The sequence below is a fragment of the Anabrus simplex genome, chromosome 10 (genome assembly GCF_040414725.1).
Source record: "Anabrus simplex isolate iqAnaSimp1 chromosome 10, ASM4041472v1, whole genome shotgun sequence".
Classification (NCBI taxonomy): domain Eukaryota; kingdom Metazoa; phylum Arthropoda; class Insecta; order Orthoptera; family Tettigoniidae; genus Anabrus; species Anabrus simplex.
In genome coordinates, this window is record NC_090274.1 from 74,316,213 (window position 1) to 74,336,019 (window position 19,807).

Genomic DNA, 19,807 nt, shown 5'->3' on the forward strand with positions numbered 1-19,807 from the left:
TTGCCAAAGACCTGATATTTGAGTAAACCTAGAAGCACATTGATTTCAAAAATTTGGACACTCGCCAAGATGTGTAAGTAGGTGACGCCGAAGATTTGCTTTTCTAGTAAAATTAGAACCACATTCATCACAGGAATGTGGACGCTCATCAGTATGTATAACCAAATGTTGCCGAAGATTTGACTTCACAGAAAACTTCTTACCACACACTTTACAGCAATGCGGCCGCTCACCAGTATGTGAGACAAGGTGTTTCCGAAGACTTGACGTTCGAGTAAAGTTAGCAGCACATTGATTACAGGAAAGAGGATGCACACCAGGATGTTTCAGCAGGTGACGCCGAAGATTCGACTTCACTGAAAACTTCCTACCACATTGATCACAAGAATGTGGACGCTGCCCGTTATGTGTCAGCAGGTGTTGCTGCAGATATTGCTTTTGGGAAAATTTCTTGCCACATTCATCACAGGAATGCTGACACTCACCAGTATGTATAAGCAGGTGACGCGTTAGGCATCCCCTTCGAGTAAACTTGGAACCACATTGATTACAAGAAAATGGACGTATACCAGTATGTGTAAGAAGGTGTTGATGCAGATATCTCTTCCGAGAAAACTCCTTACCACATTGTTTACAATAATGTGAACGCTCAGCAGACGGTGTACCTAGTTGCTGCCGAACATTCCACATCTGAGAAAAATTAGGACTACATTCATTGCAACTGAGTGTCAATTGGCTAATGGGATGGATTGGACTGTGACCAGAGTCACAGGACTTATGTAGGTTGCATTCATTACGACTGGGCAAAAAAATTACTTCACTTCCTTCCTTAAATATCTTGCACCTACTGTTACATTTACCCACTTGACTTCTGGTCAATAATGCAGCATTCCCAAATCTAGAAAACAGAAAACAAAGAGGTATTAGATTTTACGATTAAATAAAAAAATCTAATACAATATCCAGAAGTATACGCAATATATGTAACAAGATTGCTTCTATCATATTAAATAGCACTCCAAAACTCACTAATTCCAGATAAGGGAGCTAACACATAAGCCCATGTAATTTCCAATTGCCAAATAGAATACATGATAAGTTTGCACATAACCACAGCACACCAAAACAATGCAAGAGGGTCCAATATGGAAGCAATTATTGTGAGAATGCGTCCCTTAGAGATTTCCTTACGTGCATTTCCCAAGTTTATGTTAACTGAGACTCATCACATTTAGGATGCCAAATAACAGTTAATGTTTTAATAGCTTTATCCTTGGTGAGGTTTCATGTTGACAAGATTTCCCTATCATTTACAGGGACAATGGCCAGGGCTTCTGGAAAATTGTATGTCAAATTTCTGAGATACACATGTGTACTATAAAGCCGGGAAGAAATTACTGATGGAGCTCCTCACCTGCTTCAATTGAGTTAGTAACCGTCAACACGACATCACCGTAAAAATATGCAGTAGGGTGAGATTATGTGTGTCCCTCAGCAAGTTGAACTAGAAATCTCAGAGAAAGAAATGGTGCAGAACTTGTAACAGTAGTAAGGTCGTAGTCCTTGATCTCTTCATCAGAGTATTCATGCCATGCAATATTCTGAAGACTCTTGTGGTTGGGATGTAGTAACAAATATTTGTATATCTTAGGTATATCAGCTGAATGAGTAACAAGATAGGTTATGAACTTAAAACAATAGACAGGAAGACAGGCTACACTGAAGGGTCAACCATTTACAAAGAGTTCAAAGCTGTCGCATTTCAATATTCACAACATCTGTCAAACACAACTCTTGGCTTAGTTGTCATGCTAGAATCTTTCAGCACACAATGATGGGGCATATGAAAGCTTGAAGAGTTAGAAGTCACAAGGGGGTACATTTTACATGTGTCCCGTCTCACTATATTCACACATAAAGATAATTACAGCTGTTTCAAATCTTGAAATCTAGCAAACTTATTTTCAATATGTTCAAGAATTTTAACAGCATTATGCTTATACTGAGCTACTGGTGACACTTCAGGACGATTAGAAAATTTGTCATTAAATCTGCCAGAATTTTCCATTTGATCACTATTCAAGAAACTGTTCCTCACATGCCCTTTCTTCAGGAGTAAGAAATGGTTGATGTAGTTCTTAAAGCTTGCCAAACCATTGCAATTTTGTGTAGAGAGAATCAAGGTTTATAAGCCTGACACACCACACCTTGGCATTATTCCTAATATAAAATTAAGGGATGGTGCCTGACATTCCCCAACAAAATTTGGTCATCTAACAAGGTGAAATAACCTTACTTATACAAGGTATTGAAAGATAAAATATCATAGTAGACTACAGCACTTAGCAAAATACAAATAGCAGAACACCAATATGACATCACGAGCAATACACCAACTAGAACAATTCAATTTGCTGTGCAAGAACTTCTAATATTCCTATCATTATTGAGAATTGTTTGTCTTTACAAACCAATAAGGTGTGGGGTCCATTGTACCGGGGGCACTTGTGTCGCTTACACAGTTTAGATAAATAAGAAGAAAAAACATAGATACCAAAGTTTATTTTCCCTCATAAACTTGCAGTGATAATCAAAGTTTGTTTGAAATTTCTAACATCAGAATTGCTATGATCATCAAGTTTTCTACACTTACAATTATAGGAAATGCTCCTGTTGGTATTGTGAAATAAAATCTAAAATGAATGACAATGACAAAATGGCCATGAATCAAAGACAATCAGTGGATCCAATTCACAATGCCTTATTTTCAGGGATAATGCGTGTTGTCCAAAAGGGTCCAAGATCCATGTCACTGAAATTGCAATAATATTAATTACTGGTAAAGCAGCACCATGGCCTCCCTATAGTGGTAGTAATCACAAATATCATTCTTACAGGTTCCTCTCACGGTGGTACTACTCACAGTTTATATAGACACATGGCATGACATACATAATGGCACCACTCACAGGTAACACATATCAATGGTGTTCCCCATATTATGGTACTACTCACAAGTAATGCAGACCGATGGTGTTCCTCACACAGTGGGACTAAACACATTCACCGACTAGATCAATGATGATGTTGATGATCATAATACTGGTTTAAAGGGGCCTACCCGCTAGGTAACCAGACCCTATTGGTATGAGGTGCAACAAGATGAAACTATAATTAAAACTTCAACATGTATTCATTGACAAGAATCTAAAGTAAATGATGATGAAAAATTAGCATGAATACAAAACAATCAGTGGATCCAATTGACAATACTTTAATGACGTCACTATGCAGGGTAGGATTAGAAAGAATTTCAGGATAAACCATACAACTTAGCTTGGATTCCCAACGCTCAATGCTGCATCAGCCTGTTTGCATCCCACAGTCGGCGTGTTTTTCTCCTCCACAAAGCGAGTTTGCTACATGTTTTAGTTCCTACAGCCAAGAACATCCACTCGAGGGATGGTACGTTCGAATCCGCAGTTAAGAAGATAGTTTTAAAGTAGTTTCACATTTTCATACCAAGCTGGTTAAGATAACGTCAATATAGTATGAAACTTCTTCTCCACAAAGACATACTAGCGCTTGACCTGCTCTTTATGGAGAGAGTAGCGTATGACCTCTTCCTATTTAGTACTCGTTTCTGTTACAAAATTGAGTAAACCTCAGATTTATCTCTCGGACCTCTTAACAGACATTCAAACTTACACCTTTATCAAATAGACCTAAATGAATTGCTGTTAAAATTTATACTTCATCCATTCAGATTAAAATAAATGCCTACCTCTCCACCACCATTAAGAAACAAACGCTGAATCTCTGAGTTCTGAGATAGAAATTTGAACCCCAAAAAGTACAAAAAACTACGTGCATATTCACTTGGCAAACTTGTATTGATGTAATCTTTTTACAGAGAATCGGTTCATCATGAGATTCGACTACTCAGTAGTATCACTATTAAAATTAAACTTATGTTTTACTGGTCCACCTTTCCAATCCTATATTATGCAATGTGTATAGACTATATAGTATTGGAAAGGTTGAGTAGTATGGCAAAGCAAATATGAGCTGCAACATAACAACTTCAACAGAAACCAACAGAGAGCACCATCAGTAAGAAATATACTACCTGCAGGGAAAGCTTCTTTCATGGTGCTTGGAAATTCTACACCATCACCACCACCATGAGGACAACAAATTGCGATGGAGGACAATGCAGGGAAGCAGGCTAGGAGTCTGGAAGACTGTGATTCTCCAAGCTCAAATCATTGCTCCAGAGGAATTGATGGGCAGAACACATACTCCACTCTCAATCAGGCAGCACATCACATCTCAACATCAGAGTGATATCCTAGCACTGTTCCATTTGCCAGTTGGGAACCGCTCAATGGTATTTATGCCACTAAATATCAGGAGCTAAGCAGAGGCAGCAAAAAAACTTGCACTGCTCACACTAAGTACAATGCAGTGGCACAACAACAAACACTGGTCATCCTGACACATTCTACATAGTGAAGATGAGAAATCTGAACCCGGATATCAACCAATTGATTCCAATCTACAATATAATCACTGAGCTTCTGCCCAATGCCACAGGAGATTATCTCCTAGAAATTCAGTACAGCAAATATGGCCATGCCATCAAAAATTCCAAAATATTTTTACACAGTCCTAGTTAACCAAATAAGACTGGCACATTTTGAACAAATGCTGCAGCACAAAACCTGGCTCAACAATGCGGCACAACTAACCGTCTTGGTGATCAGCCTCCACCTGGTCAGTGGTGGCACATGGGGTTGATTGCAGCTGCACAGGGGACATTATCACTGGCCATCTTCAGAAACAGGGACATCAAACATTCTGGGCCATTGGGGTCCGGTGTTCTAATGGACACACCTCGCTGATGCGTATCCTGTTCCAGATTATGGCAACAATGAACCAGCTTCTGAAGAATGGTTTGCTGATCTACGTGAAGCGACATCATGTGGAGGCCTCTTGGTCATTTTTACCACAGCGCAGACACTGCGATCATTGCCAATTCTATGATCATCCTACTACTGCTTTCTTCAAAATGTATGTGCAATTTGTAGTGGTCAACACACCCCAAGTGCTTGAACGAGAAAGGGATCACTCAAATGCAACACTTACAGTGAAGATCATCCACCTTTCTCAGTTAAACGTAAGGGTAAACATCAACCTTCTCCCCCTCAGCCTGAAAAAGTGTTACCTATCATACCAATTGACATACCTGCCCCATCCTCCGCTTCCAGTCTTCCCCTCCTTCCACTGAGACCAATCTGAGAATCATCGCTATGGAGCTCCAGAATATTGTCCCATTCCAACGTCCTGATGTTTTGTATCAGATCCAGCTAGCGGCGCGATTGATCTTCCAGACTCACTTTGACAGAATTTTCTCTGGGACGTGAATGCACTGTGCATTATTTCTCCTTGATCCTAGTCCACTGTTGTAGTAAATTAATGTTTATTACATTAATGTGTGTTCTTTAAAGGTCAAGTGACTGCTGCCCCAATAGATGTCATAGAGGGGTAGCAATTAGTATTCATAAATCCATCCCTTCAGAACAACAGTATCATTCCTTAAATAAATATCTATCTGAAAACTTAAGAATATAAATCATTATTGGAAATCAAATAATAGCATTGGAACCTCCCATTCTACAAAGCGAAATCAAGAACGCCATTAACCATTTGAAAAGAAGCAAATCCCCTGGACTGGATGGTATTTCTGGAGAGATGCTTAAAGAAATGGGTGAAGAAGGTTTGCACGTAATGCACTCATTGTGTAATAGGATATGGACGACGAGAGAATGGCCAAAAGATTGGACAAGCTCTATCTTAATCCCCTTGCACAAGAGTCGGTCAGGAAGTGTTCCAACTATGGTACAATTGCTCTGATATCTCATGCAAGTAAGATTTTATTGTACATCATAAACCAGCGCCTGAAGTCTTACATAATGCCTCACATATCCCTTGAGCAAGCAGGATTTGTTGCAGGAAAAGGAACACGGGAACAGATTTTTAATATTAGGCAAATAATTGAAAAATCTCGTGAGTTGTGTGTTCCTGTGCTAATATGCTTCCTTGACTACAAGAAAGCTTTTGATTGTGTTGTCTGGAGTAAACTAAGGCAGGTGCTTGGTGAATTTGGCTTTCCGCAACATCTAATATCATTACTGAGAAGTCTGTATGGAAATAACATTGCAACTATAAAGGTAGATGATATGGATGTTGATTCCCATAGGGAATCTGAAATCTTTGTCCTGAATGAGCAAATTTATAATACCAATATAAATGGTCCGTTATTGGACATTATAAATTTTCCAGCTAGCTCATTCTTGGTTGCCAGCGTTTCGCCCTCGTGTGCTAGGGTGGGCTCATCAGTTGGTACCTAGCACACCTACCAATACGCTGGCTAGTGCATACCGTGGAGGCCACTGTGTAGGCTAACTGGAGCCACCGGCAGTGCCAATGCACTAAGAGACTTTGTCTCATCACTAAAAATTGATGCCTGCTTGGCCATCAGATGATATGGATTTTGATTCCCATAGGGAATCTGAAATATTTGTCCTGAATGAGCAAATTTATAATACCAATATAAATGGTCCGTTATTGGACATTATAAATTTTCCAGCTAGCTCATTCTTGGTTGCCAGCGTTTCGCCCTCGTGTGCTAGGGTGGGCTCATCAGTTGGTACCTAGCACACCTACCAATACGCTGGCTAGTGCATACCGTGGAGGCCACTGCGTAGGCCTACTGGAGCCACCGGCAGTGCCAATGCACTAAGAGACTTTGTCTCATCACTAAAAATTGATGCCTGCTTGGCCATCAGATGATATGGATGTTGATTCCCATAGGGAATCTGAAATATTTGTCCTGAATGAGCAAATTTATAATACCAATATAAATGGTCCGTTATTGGACATTATAAATTTTCCAGCTAGCTCATTCTTGGTTGCCAGCGTTTCGCCCTCGTGTGCTAGGGTGGGCTCATCAGTTGGTACCTAGCACACCTACCAATACACTGGCTAGTGCATACCGTGGAGGCCACTGTGTAGCCTAACTGGAGCCACCGGCAGTGCCAATGCACTAAGAGACTTTGTCTCATCACTAAAAATTGATGCCTGCTTGGCCATCAGATGATATGGATGTTGATTCCCATAGGGAATCTGAAATATTTGTCCTGAATGAGCAAATTTATAATACCAATATAAATGGTCCGTTATTGGACATTATAAATTTTCCAGCTAGCTCATTCTTGGTTGCCAGCGTTTCGCCCTCGTGTGCTAGGGTGGGCTCATCAGTTGGTACCTAGCACACCTACCAATACGCTGGCTAGTGCATACCGTGGAGGCCACTGCGTAGCCTAACTGGAGCCACCGGCAGTGCCAATGCACTAAGAGACTTTGTCTCATCACTAAAAATTGATGCCTGCTTGGCCATCAAATGATATGGATGTTGATTCCCATAGGGAATCTGAAATATTTGTCCTGAATGAGCAAATTTATAATACCAATATAAATGGTCCGTTACTGGACATTATAAATTTTCCAGCTAGCTCATTCTTGGTTGCCAGCGTTTCGCCCTCGTGTGCTAGGGTGGGCTCATCAGTTAGTACCTAGCACACCTACCAATACGCTGGCTAGTGCATACCGTGGAGGCCACTGCGTAGGCTAACTGGAGCCACCGGCAGTGCCAATGCACTAAGAGACTTTGTCTCATCACTAAAAATTGATGCCTGGTTGGCCATCAGATGATATGGATGTTGATTCCCATAGGGAATCTGAAATATTTGTCCTGAATGAGCAAATTTATAATACCAATATAAATGGTCCGTTATTGGACATTATAAATTTTCCAGCTAGCTCATTCTTGGTTGCCAGCGTTTCGCCCTCGTGTGCTAGGGTGGGCGCATCAGTTGGTACCTAGCACACCTACCAATACGCTGGCTAGTGCATACCGTGGAGGCCACTGCGTAGGCTAACTGGAGCCACCGGCAGTGCCAATGCACTAAGAGACTTTGTCTCATCACTAAAAATTGATGCCTGCTTGGCCATCAGATGATATGGATGTTGATTCCCAGGCATCAATTTTTAGTGATGAGACAAAGTCTCTTAGTGCATTGGCACTGCCGGTGGCTCCAGGTAGCCTACGCAGTGGCCTCCACGGTATGCACTAGCCAGCATATTGGTAGGTGTGCTAGGTACCAACTGATGAGTCCACCCTAGCACACGAGGGTGAAACGCTGGCAACCAAGAATGAGCTAGCTGGAAAATTTATAATGTCCAATAACGGACCATTTATATTGGTATTATAAATTTGCTCATTCAGGACAAATATTTCAGATTCCCTATGGGAATCAACATCCATATCATCTGATGGCCAAGCAGGCATCAATTTTTAGTGATGAGACAAAGTCTCTTAGTGCATTGGCACTGCCGGTGGCTCCAGTTAGCTTATGCAGTGGCCTCCACGGTATGCACTAGCCAGCGTATTGGTAGGTGTGCTAGGTACCAACTGATGAGCCCACCTTAGCACACGAGGGTGAAACCCTGGCAACCAAGAATGAGCTAGCTGGAAAATTTATAATGTCCAATAACGGACCATTTATATTGGTATTATAAAGGTAGATGGCAACATTTCAGAATTTTTCAGTATTTTGCAGGGTGTCCGACAGTGCTGCATATTATCACCTATTCTTTTTTTTTTTTTTGCTACTTGCTTTATGTCGCACCGACACAGATAGGTCTTATGGCGACGATGCGATGGGAAAGGCCTAGGAGTTGGAAGGAAGCGGCCGTGGCCTTAATTAAGGTACAGCCCCAGCATTTGCCTGGTGTGAAAATGGGAAACCACGGAAAACCCTTTTCAGGGCTGCCGACAGTGGGGCTCGAACCCACGATCTCCCGGATGCAAGCTCACAGCCGCGCGCCTCTACGCGCAAGGCCAACTCGCCCGGTAATCACCTATTCTATATAACATCTATGTTGAATATGTGATGAAGAAAACCCTCAACGACTGGACTGAAGGCATATCAATTGGTGGACGAAAAATCAGTAACCTGCGCTTTGCTGATGACACCACTCTCCTTGCCAGCAGTGAAGATGATCTTGCAGAATTACTTGCAAGGGTAAAAAGATGCAAGTTTAGAATATGGACTAGAGATCAACCTGAGCAAGTCCAAACTAATGATAATTGACAGAGTAGCACAGATTCAGCTGACAGGTCAATTCAGGGAACTGGAAATGGTAAATGACTCTATATACCTTGGGTCAACCATCAGTGATACTGAAGTTCTGACAAAGAGATTAGGAGACGTATCATGTTAGGGCGCATTGCCATAAGCAAACTCACAAAAATATGGCAGAGCAGAGCAATCACAAACAGTACAAAGATTAGACTAGTTGATTCTCTTGTGTTCTCCGTCTTCCTTTATGGTTCCGAGACCTGGATCCTCAAGGAAAGAGATAAGTACCGTATTGACGCCTTTCAGGTGTGGTGTTGGAGAAGGATGCTCCGTGTACCTTGGACGGAAAGAAGAACTAATGCATCTATTATTCGAGAACTGAATATCTCCGAACGTCTCTCCTCTCATGTCATAAAGAGAATCGTCCAATTCTTCGGACATATTGTAAGACGTGATAGTGAAAATCTGGAGATATGTATCATGGAAGGCACAGTTTTCGGCAGAAGACCCCGAAGAAGGACATCGAGTAGGTGGATTGATCAAGCTCTGCATACCACCGGTCTGACTCTTCAGCAGGCTTTAAGAGAAGCTGAACATCGTCAAAGTTGGCGCCGCTTAATCCAGAATATTGTGTGAAGTCAAATGGGGTCATGACGCTCAGCAATGAGTTACATGACTTATGATGCTTTATCTCTTGGCTATTCTCCACCTCACAAATTTGTAGAAAATTCCTATCGCGAATATAGTTCTTACATCACGAACACAGAATTTAAAATTACTTCATATACACAAAAACAACAAGCTTTTTAAAATCAACTATTACATGATATACTGTACTTACTCTTCCCTTCCCATAACCCACCCTACATCAAATATGAGTCCTGAATTTCTGATCCTCAGCCCTAACCTAACAATGAACCGTGACATCACCATGCTACCTTCAATGGGAAATGACCACGCCCTCGCTTACTGACCATTAGAAAAGTATTAATAAACCCGTAGCAACATAACCAACATCCCCAGTCAGTCACACAGTATACATGATCCTACGGGGTAGCATACAAACAATATCAGACATAATATGCAATACTGAACCACCAACTTCACGCATGAATTACAAGATAAAGTTAAGAAATTACAATCCCCACAAACTATTGCCAAGCGACTCCACATTCCAAACAATAAAATATTCTTATGAACATTACAAGGCATACCTTCGAACCTGTGACCCAAATATTCAGGAAGAGAAGAGTTCGAACATTTTTCTACTCTTCCTTCCGCATTTGTAATTCCAACATGACTAATTTGGCTTTCATTATTTTTTTTATCAGGTTGGCATGGTCCCATATCGAACTGGGAATCAAGCATGGTTTCAAAATAAGATCTTCATATGACCATACGATTTTCTCTGGAACCTACTGAGTTAAGCTTATACAAACAAGAGTTATTCCACACATGAATGACATATGTAGTGCAATTTTCTTTTAACAGGACAAATATATAAACATCTTATGACTTACATGCTTCAAGCTGGATCATCTCTCATGTGCGTATGGAATTAACAACTTTCTCACATTAGATATTAAAGAATTTTACTTCATGTTCTGACGCACCATAATCACATTCCATATTTTCGTACTATACTTTTAACTTATTTTAAATCACTGTTGTATATGTGCCATGTGATTTATACTGTTTATTGGATGTTTGTATTTTGTTTAATTTTATCAATGGCTGATGATGACACGTAATTAGTGTCAAAACTAGTACCACTCTTTTATGAATGGCATGTGGTATAATTCACATCAATAAATTAGTGTAGAAAAGGTGGTCCCAAAATACCTTTAATTCACTGACAAGCAAAGCAATCCTACCCCTATTATCTAAGAATACACAACAAATCTGCACTTACTGATAATAAAACATGACTGACATTTTTGCAGATCATTATAAAGTAATCTTCTCGCCATCTTCCGATCACAATATCTACCATCCTGACCACGGTGCAATATCGGAATATTCAGGTAGCACACAAAATCCTCTTTGCCTTACCTTTGAATCTGCTCCAGCTCTTCACTCCCAACATCCCCTAAATACTCCTATTACAGTCTAAGATATAAAAGATGCACTCAGGACTAAAAAGAACACTGCACCTGGACTGTATCAAAACACTTACCAACACATAACACAAGCTCCACATCCCTTCCTACAACTCCAAAATGTAGTATACACCATAATTCTCCATACTGGATTCTTCCCCACCCCTCCCCCCAAATCGGGTACAGGACAGATTTTGTCAGTTTGAAAACCCCAAAGACTACCATCCTAATTAATTTCATATTGTTCCATAAATCTTGTAACAGAGGGTTCTAAAATCTTAGAAATCATCCTAGCTCACTGTACATACACCTATCTTGACTCCCTCTATCTCATACATCAGTAACACGCCAGTTTCTGTCCTCAGCACTCCATACATGACCACGTCTTTCATATCTCTGTATCCAGCACAAAATATTTTCCTACAAAAATATGTGCAGCCCTTACCATTCTTGATGTTGAGAATGCCTTTCAATGGACTGATATATAAATTTCATCATCTTCCAGTTCCAATAACAATCACCAATTTTCTAGCCAAAATCAATAGGCCTATTGATAACACATTTACCTACACCTCTCCAATGAAAGCAGGAGTACCACAAGGTATCCCACTGTCACCACTTTTGTATGTCCCGTTTTGTATTAATATTACCCAACTTTCATTGTGCTAGTTTACTGAAAACACAGCAATACTGGCTGTGGAATCCAATAACTGATCATTGCATTCCCATCCCAAAACTATTTAAATGAACTTGAACAATGGCTTAATCTCTGACAAATCAAAATTAATGTCAGCAAAAAAATGTATAATATTTTCCTAATCGAAATGTAGATGCTGTTCCACTAACAAACACTTTCTGACCTTAAATAATCAACCCCTTGCAGTAAAACCACATTTACCCACCTAGGCATAACATTTCAAAATAATTTTCTATGGAAAGTACGTTTGGACCAAATTTATAAAACGGCATCCCACAGGATTCACCTCCTCTACTGGCTGTTAGGTCAAACCTGGGCATTAAAAGCCATACAAATAACACATCCTACCAAGCACCACTTCCCACTTCTGAGCCAGACCATAGATTTATTTAAACTCAAAATGGAATTATGGACAAATACAGATCGCACATCTCTGGGCGAGGTTCTCCTTGTTATTTTTTCCTCAGAAATTATGACAACTTGGCTTATTCACATGGAGAAGTATTTCTTAATAATTTTATGTCATCAATTGTATACTGATACTTAAAATATATATAAATGTATCTAAGTAAAAATATAAAATATATATATATATATATTTAACATTGTTTCACTTCAAGAAGAACAATGTTTTCTGTTCTGTTATTATATTTGTTGTGATTCAATACTTTAACAAGAAAACTATTTTTATTTCTGATGACGTGTTTTACAAAAGCAGAAGAAAAGTTTTAAAATTTAATTCCATAAAACATGTGAAGTTAGCACACAACCATAACTGAAACAAATATCTGTAAATGTAATTGGCCAAAGAGTCCATTTGTTAGACTGATGGCTCGCTCCCGTATTGGGGAGAATGAAATAACTATTAAATTAAAAAGATTGGTTCGTCTCTCTTTGCCTCTCTTTCTCTTTAGGAAAATATCTACCTTGAAACAACCTACCCCGGGTTATATTTGCAAAGATTGTGGAAGAACATTCCTCTGGGGGTATTACAAGAGTGCCATATGATGTTGTGTAGTGCAATTTTTGATGCAAACATGGTAAAAGTCTGTTCTACAACCCTTCCAACGGCAAACATCATGAAGAAGCTCGTAGTGTACCTTCATTGAGAGAGAAGTTTAAAGAGGTCAAATGTATTCTACCAGATAATTATTTATTTATGAATAGTAAACCTTTACAAATTATTTCAAACTCTAGTTCATTGTCTAGATTTACAACAAGTTCTGTTCCTATGCTCACATCTCAAGAGGAAGAGAAGTAAGATAAAGAAGAGGAAGAAAAAAATGATCTATACGGTATTTACCATCAGAGATTTTAATTTTATTTTATTGCCCATGCCTACTCCATGTTCTATCGCAGTGCAAATATCTAAAGACAGAGAGCAGCAGGAAGAGGTACAAAATGAAGAAGGCGATGAAAAAGAAGATGGCTGAGAAGGTCTCAATGCCTTTATAATGATGTTATTTGCTTTACGTCCCACTAACTACTTTAACGGTTTTTGGAGAAGCCGAGGTGCCGGAATTTTGTTCCGCAGGATTCTTTTACATGCCAGTAAATTTACCAATACGAGGCTGACATATTTGAGCACCTTCAAATACCACCGGACTGAGTCAGGATTGAACCTGCGAAGTTGGGGTCGGAAGGCCAGCGCCTCAACCGTCTGAGCCACTCAGCCCGACCAACGCCTTTTTACCAACAACAACCGTCTGAGCCACTCAGCCCGACCAACGCCTTTTTACCAACAAAGCAAGTTAAATTTCTGCGTATCAACTGTCTGCACATAGTCCGAAATGTTAACAACAAGCCTCTGTTACCGTATGTAGATGTAAGATCCTAACCTACTCGTAAAACGCTTGTAACTGATAAGAGCCGATCAAGATTGTCATTACACAAAGTATGAAGCAGAGACTCCAGAAATAGGACAAGAATTACATTGTGTGGATATTACTGAGTAATAGATTTTATGGTACAGTCAGTACAGTACCCTTCTTTTTTCTGTAGCATACAGTACACTATAATGTTGCAGACTCTTCAATAACCTACATCTCTTAAGCTCTTATCTCCAACTCTATCTGTTGAGCAGGTCTCAAACCTGGATAGAGCAAGAGAGACAGCAGAAATAGCAGGCTAGCTAAAACAGTAGTTTAGGGGGAAGTATAAAATGTAATTCTTGTATCGTTTTATCGAAACATGCAATGCTACAAGAGGACGTGATGCGTATAAAGTCTGCTGAAAAAAGGGTACGAGAAGCCACAAATGAGGACAAAAAAAGCAGAAGAAGATTAAAACTGGAGAATTAAGCTGAGAAAACTGCTTTAGAGGGAACATCCTATGCCCCAGGAGTATTTTAGCAGCCACTGGAAGGCTGCTGTGTCTTTACAGGGGTCGTATAACTTTGCAGCTCATTTTCTCAAAACTATATTTTTCAAAACCATTTCCCTTGTAACTCCTAAATTACTAATGATGTAAAACATAACATTTCTATCATTTTTGGCCAAACTTGAGTTTTCAAGTTTTCTTTTGCTAGGGGCTTTACGTCGCACCGACACAGATAGGTCTTATAGCGACGATGGGATACGAAAGGCCTAGGAGTTGGAAGCAAGTGGCCGTGGCCTTAATTAAGGTACAGCCCTAGCATTTGCCTGGTGTGAAAATGGGAAACCACGTAAAACCATCTTCAGGGCTGCCGATAGTGGGATTCGAACCTACTATCTCCCGGATGCAAGCTCACAGCCGCGCGCCTCTACGCGCACGGCCAACTCGCCCGGTTTTTCAAGTTTTTGTACAGGCTATATTAACATAGATATTCATGAATATAAATTTAACTGAGTTATAAGGAGATAGTTGCATAAAGTGTAAAAAAAACTTGTAATGCACATCTCATTAATCCACACTTTTTAGTCACTGCTCGTTAGCCTGCACTCATTAGTAATTGCTAATACCCCTTGCTCAATTGCCCCCTGATCATTTGCAATTGCTTATTAGATCCTGCTCATTAAGTCATGCTTAACTGACCCTTGCTCATTAGCGACTGCTCATTGGTGATGACCACACAGTGTCCAACAGTCTTACCCCTCACCTAGGCAGTTTACCAAACATGGAAGGTGGATGGGTGTTTGAACCATATTTAGAATTAGATGATATTTTCTCAGTCTAAGTCTATACAAACTTGATATGACAAAATGGCAATGGCGGAGTAGTGGGTGTGTGACGATAGTGCTCCTCAATATATTGTGATTATAGTTGTAGCTAGTTTGAATAACGAAGTGAAACTGTGTGCCACTGAATTACTAAGGTTTGAAGAACTGATGTACGTATTAGATTGTTATTGGACCTTAATTAGTGATGTATTACCAGTCAAGTTTAAGTCATTTGAGGAAGAATCTGTATATATAAACATTGAGGTGAAGTGCTACCAACTTGAACATATTTCCACAGAGTAGTGAAGTGCAGTTACCATGAGCCTACACAATTGATTTCTATATTGTCGTGATACCACCACTCTTCACCACCATGAGCTCTTTTGTAGCATGTCAGAAGTTGTTTCTAGGCAAGATATAAATTCTAAGATTCAGAGTAGTAACTGTAAAGGTTGGTTCCCCCGCAAATGTGTTAATATAGGAGACGTTGAATTAAAATCTGAAAATCAAGTTTGGAGGTGTGCTCATTGTGAAAAGGAGAGATGAAATAGTGTACATGGCTAGGAACTAGCTACAGCACCATCTATTGGGGAGATCTATCAGCTATCAGTTGAGGTGAAGAAAGAAATTGCAGAGGTTTAGACACCAAGTGTAGAGGGTGAGCGAGAGTTAGGCAAAAGTTTGGAGTTAGCTCACGTAAACTTGGATAAGAATGAAACATTTATTAAAAAAACAGTCGGAAGTAATAAATCAATCCATGGAGAAAATGTAGCTGCTAAAGTTAAAACTAGAAATAATATTCTTTGGAAACTTGCTAGTACATCATGGGGAAGCCAATACTCATGTTCTAAGATCAACAGCATTAGCCTTATCATATTATGTTGCTGAATACTGCTGCCCCTCTTGGATCAATAGTGTTCACTAAGAAGATTGATATACAACCCAATCAGGCATCGCATAATCTCGGTATGCATTCAGAGCATGAATACGCTATGGCTTCTTGTTTTCAGCAATATTCCACCTCCAGCCCTAAGATGATCAGAAGCTCTCCTAAAGGTTTGGAAAAACATTCAGCAGAACCCCCAACTACCCATCCATCAAGATATTACAAACAATGAACATCAACGACTGAAATCAAGGTAACCACCCTGGCGTACAACAACAGATCATGAAAGAACCTTTTTTCATACTAACAGTTCATGGAAAGCCCAGTGGGAACAGTCTTCAGTAGTAAAAAAACATCTAGTTGAATATTGTTCTAAACGCGTACAAGGATTTGACCTTCCAAGGTGACAGTGGAGAATCATCAATTGGATAAAAACTGGACAAGGCAGATGTGGTAATATACTGTGCAAATGGGGTTGGACTAGCTCTGAAGATTGTCACTGTGGTACCTCTTCTCAGTCAATCCACCACATTGTAGCTGACTGCCCAATTCGAGCTTTCAAAGGAACGCTAATGGACATTCACCGCACATCGGATGAAGCAGTTGATTGGGTCGAAATACTAGAGCAAGAGTTGTAGTATTGTACGGACTTGTGACTACGCACATTTATCCTGAAACTGTATATATATATATATGCATATACATTCATCATACGATAAATAAATAATCAATTTGATAGTTCTTGGAATATTGTGATGAGTGAGCGAGTGGTGTTTTCCATTTCTACCATACATTGCCCGTAACTGTGCAGAAATCAGCTCCTACTTACACTGTCAGATGTAAGAAAAAAAATTGTGGAAGAGCAACAGGAGGCCAAGTTAAATGTTGGAGAGCAATAATGACTTGACATTTAGACACTTAAATATCTCCAAACTGCATGGAGCAGTGTTTATAATGAGGTGATAGAGGTAAAGAAAGAAAAACAAAATACAGATGATAAAATATAATACACCAGCCACTGTGGATCATTGCTGGATTTTCAGCCACTGGACCCCAAGATCAAATTTTCAAAGGTCAGAATAAATTCTGAGTATGGAAAGCAAATTGAGTACATCAGAACATGGTCATCCAACTGCAAATGATCAGGCCTCAAAATATAAGAAAGATTCCAGGCAGGTTTTTGATGTTATTCTTCCATCTGAAAGAACATTAAAAAATATGGACTTAATAACACCAAGATAAAAATCTACTATGCTATCATACAAGCCATTATATAAAACGGCTTTCAAACTAGACAAGCCACTGAAGGAGACAGTAAATATATCGATATCACAGAAAGAAGGTATTTGCGAAGTGTCACTAATGAAAGAAATAGGGGATCAAGAGAAGAATCATAAATATGTACAGAGGTATGAAAGGAGACAGAATCAAGGGCCTAATATACAGCAGGTTGATTCTCTGGACTGGTCTTGTTCCAAGAATGGCCAAGCAATGTCATGGTCAACCAGACACCCCAAGAACACCTATTACAATATGGAGAAAAGGACTGGGATGGTAATATTAACAAGCATGATACTAGCTCAGATAGCGAGTTGTGCCAACTAGGCAGCCTGATGATCACTAGATACTACAGGCTGACTTATTTTTATTTTGTGGAATTTTTTCACGAGCCATGATCAACCCAACAAGTTCGGACCATGAGTGAAGTACAGGAGACAGAATTCGAGAATGATCTGGATCGACCTGTGCTCACCTTGAACCCAAGATATTGGGATATCGAGTACTTCACTCAACCTCTTGTCTGCAGAGGGAGCTACTCAACATATAAATAGCAAATTCCATAATGTCGAGGGTTAGGGGTGTAAAATCAAATTAAGCAAAACGGTACTTACTTGTCTTCTCCTTTGAAACAAGTGACCAGCTGATCTACTGTGTGTTCATCTACACTTATGTCATTCTTAATATCGCAGGAAGGCTGTAAGGAACAAATATGCAAAACAAAGTAAGAAATTTAGAGTAAACAGATAACTAGAGTAAAAGTTTATAAATAGACATGACACAGCTGACAAGATAAACTGTATATTTACACAATAAAAATATCAATTTATTCTCCCACTGTAAAAAGAAAACAAGCAAACAAGTCTCAAGTCAAAATTATATGAAGAACTGGAAGAAGAAAAGGATCTCATAATAAGATCAGGAGGACAGAACTGGAAGAGGGAGCAAAAGAAGAAGAAAAACTTGAAGGACAACAATAATCTCTACAATTTTTTTCTTCCTACAACTTCCTGTCAACATGTTCATCCTTTTATGTGTTCTTAAATGACAGGAAACTTGTTGGTTTCTCGTGTTCCCACAGATGACTCTGATTGTCAGATAGACATACACTGGATTTTAACTTGAGAAAGGTTAATCTCTTGCCTACCTTATTGAAGTTTGTACAACAAATAGTCAGTTGTTGGACTTTTCATTCACTCTAGACAATCTGAAGGCTTTATTAATATAAACTTACAACATTTACATTCAGATTTTAAGGGACAATGCTGGCCATGTTTTCTAAGGATAGCAAATACACCGCCTTCCCGGAAGCCCCAGAATTGATTCTCGGACAAGTCAGAGATTATTATCAGCCTTTGATGGCTAGTTGCTGGTCCAGTCAGGCTGTATGAGAACAAAGTTGTTAACTGATGGAGAGGTAACGTCCTTAGTCTAAAAATCCATTAATAATGGCCAAGAAAATTTGGTTTGCTCATCACACACCAACTTATAAACCGCAGGCCATCAGGCTGAGCAGGGGTCGCTTGACAGGGTAATGTTCATCAGAGCTGCAGAGTCACAAATTTTGTTTTGGTCTTAAAAGCACTCTGTTCACAGAGTTTAAAACTACCTAGTATGTTTTCTACACATGATCAGAACAGCCTAACCTTTTTAAAAAGAATATCATTTAACTGAAGTAATCTACACTTGACTTTGTATGCAATGATAGATTAATGTTATCTCTTGGATTTTTTGAAAGAGAGAAACCTTACATTTTACTTCCTCACAAGTGAACCTTCCACTGTTCTAACAAAGTTGAAAGGATTCAATTTAGTTAAATGTCATTGATTATTTCATCAATAGAGCAATATTCAAATGAATTCATCAATCTAAACCATACTAATGACAGTTGAAGATTCATAACTAATGTCGTGTATTTTGAACTAACAACCAGCAAAAGAATATAAACTCCTATCTTCCCGTGTAGCAAATGCTGCAAAAAAATCAAGGATCCAAAGCACATGGGTAACACTTCCCTGGAAAAGCTCAAGGCTCAATTCTTCTCAGATGAGTCTCTTCAGGTTCGGCTGCATCTATGGATATGCCACGAAGCACATGTAAAATCATATTAACTTTAATGTAAAATTTCATACCGGAAAGGCAACCCCATTTGTTCACAACAAAGCTTTAAATAACAATCTATATTAACTTAATGAGAAGAAACATGCTGGAAACAAGCAATTCTCCAGATATATACATAAAATATTTTCAATGGACTGGTCATATGAAGATTAAGTAGGCCACAGGTGGATGAAAACAGAAATGGCGTTTAATTAGCTCTAGAAAATGAAGGCGAACTGGAGTACGGGAGATAAGATGTTTGGAACTTTAAGAGTGACAACAATGCTGATGAGATGCCATGCAATGGAATCTAATAATGTCACTGACAGCACACATTACTTGTATACTTACTGTACCATTTCATCGTCCTGATAGCGAGATAAACGAGGCCATACGGCGTT

General features: G+C 39.4%; 1 protein-coding gene across 1 annotated transcript in view; it reads right to left on the bottom strand.

Annotated features, from left to right (window-relative positions):
• The window catches only part of LOC136881830 (zinc finger protein 436-like), an 88,353-nt gene that overhangs the window by 11,552 nt on the left and 56,994 nt on the right, over positions 1 to 19,807 (bottom strand). The window contains exons 4-5 of the mRNA XM_068229339.1: positions 17,921 to 18,003; positions 372 to 898 (exon numbers count right to left, since the gene is read on the bottom strand). Coding sequence (XP_068085440.1) covers positions 372 to 898; positions 17,921 to 18,003 — 610 coding nt within the window. The remainder of the gene's footprint in view (positions 1 to 371; positions 899 to 17,920; positions 18,004 to 19,807) is intronic.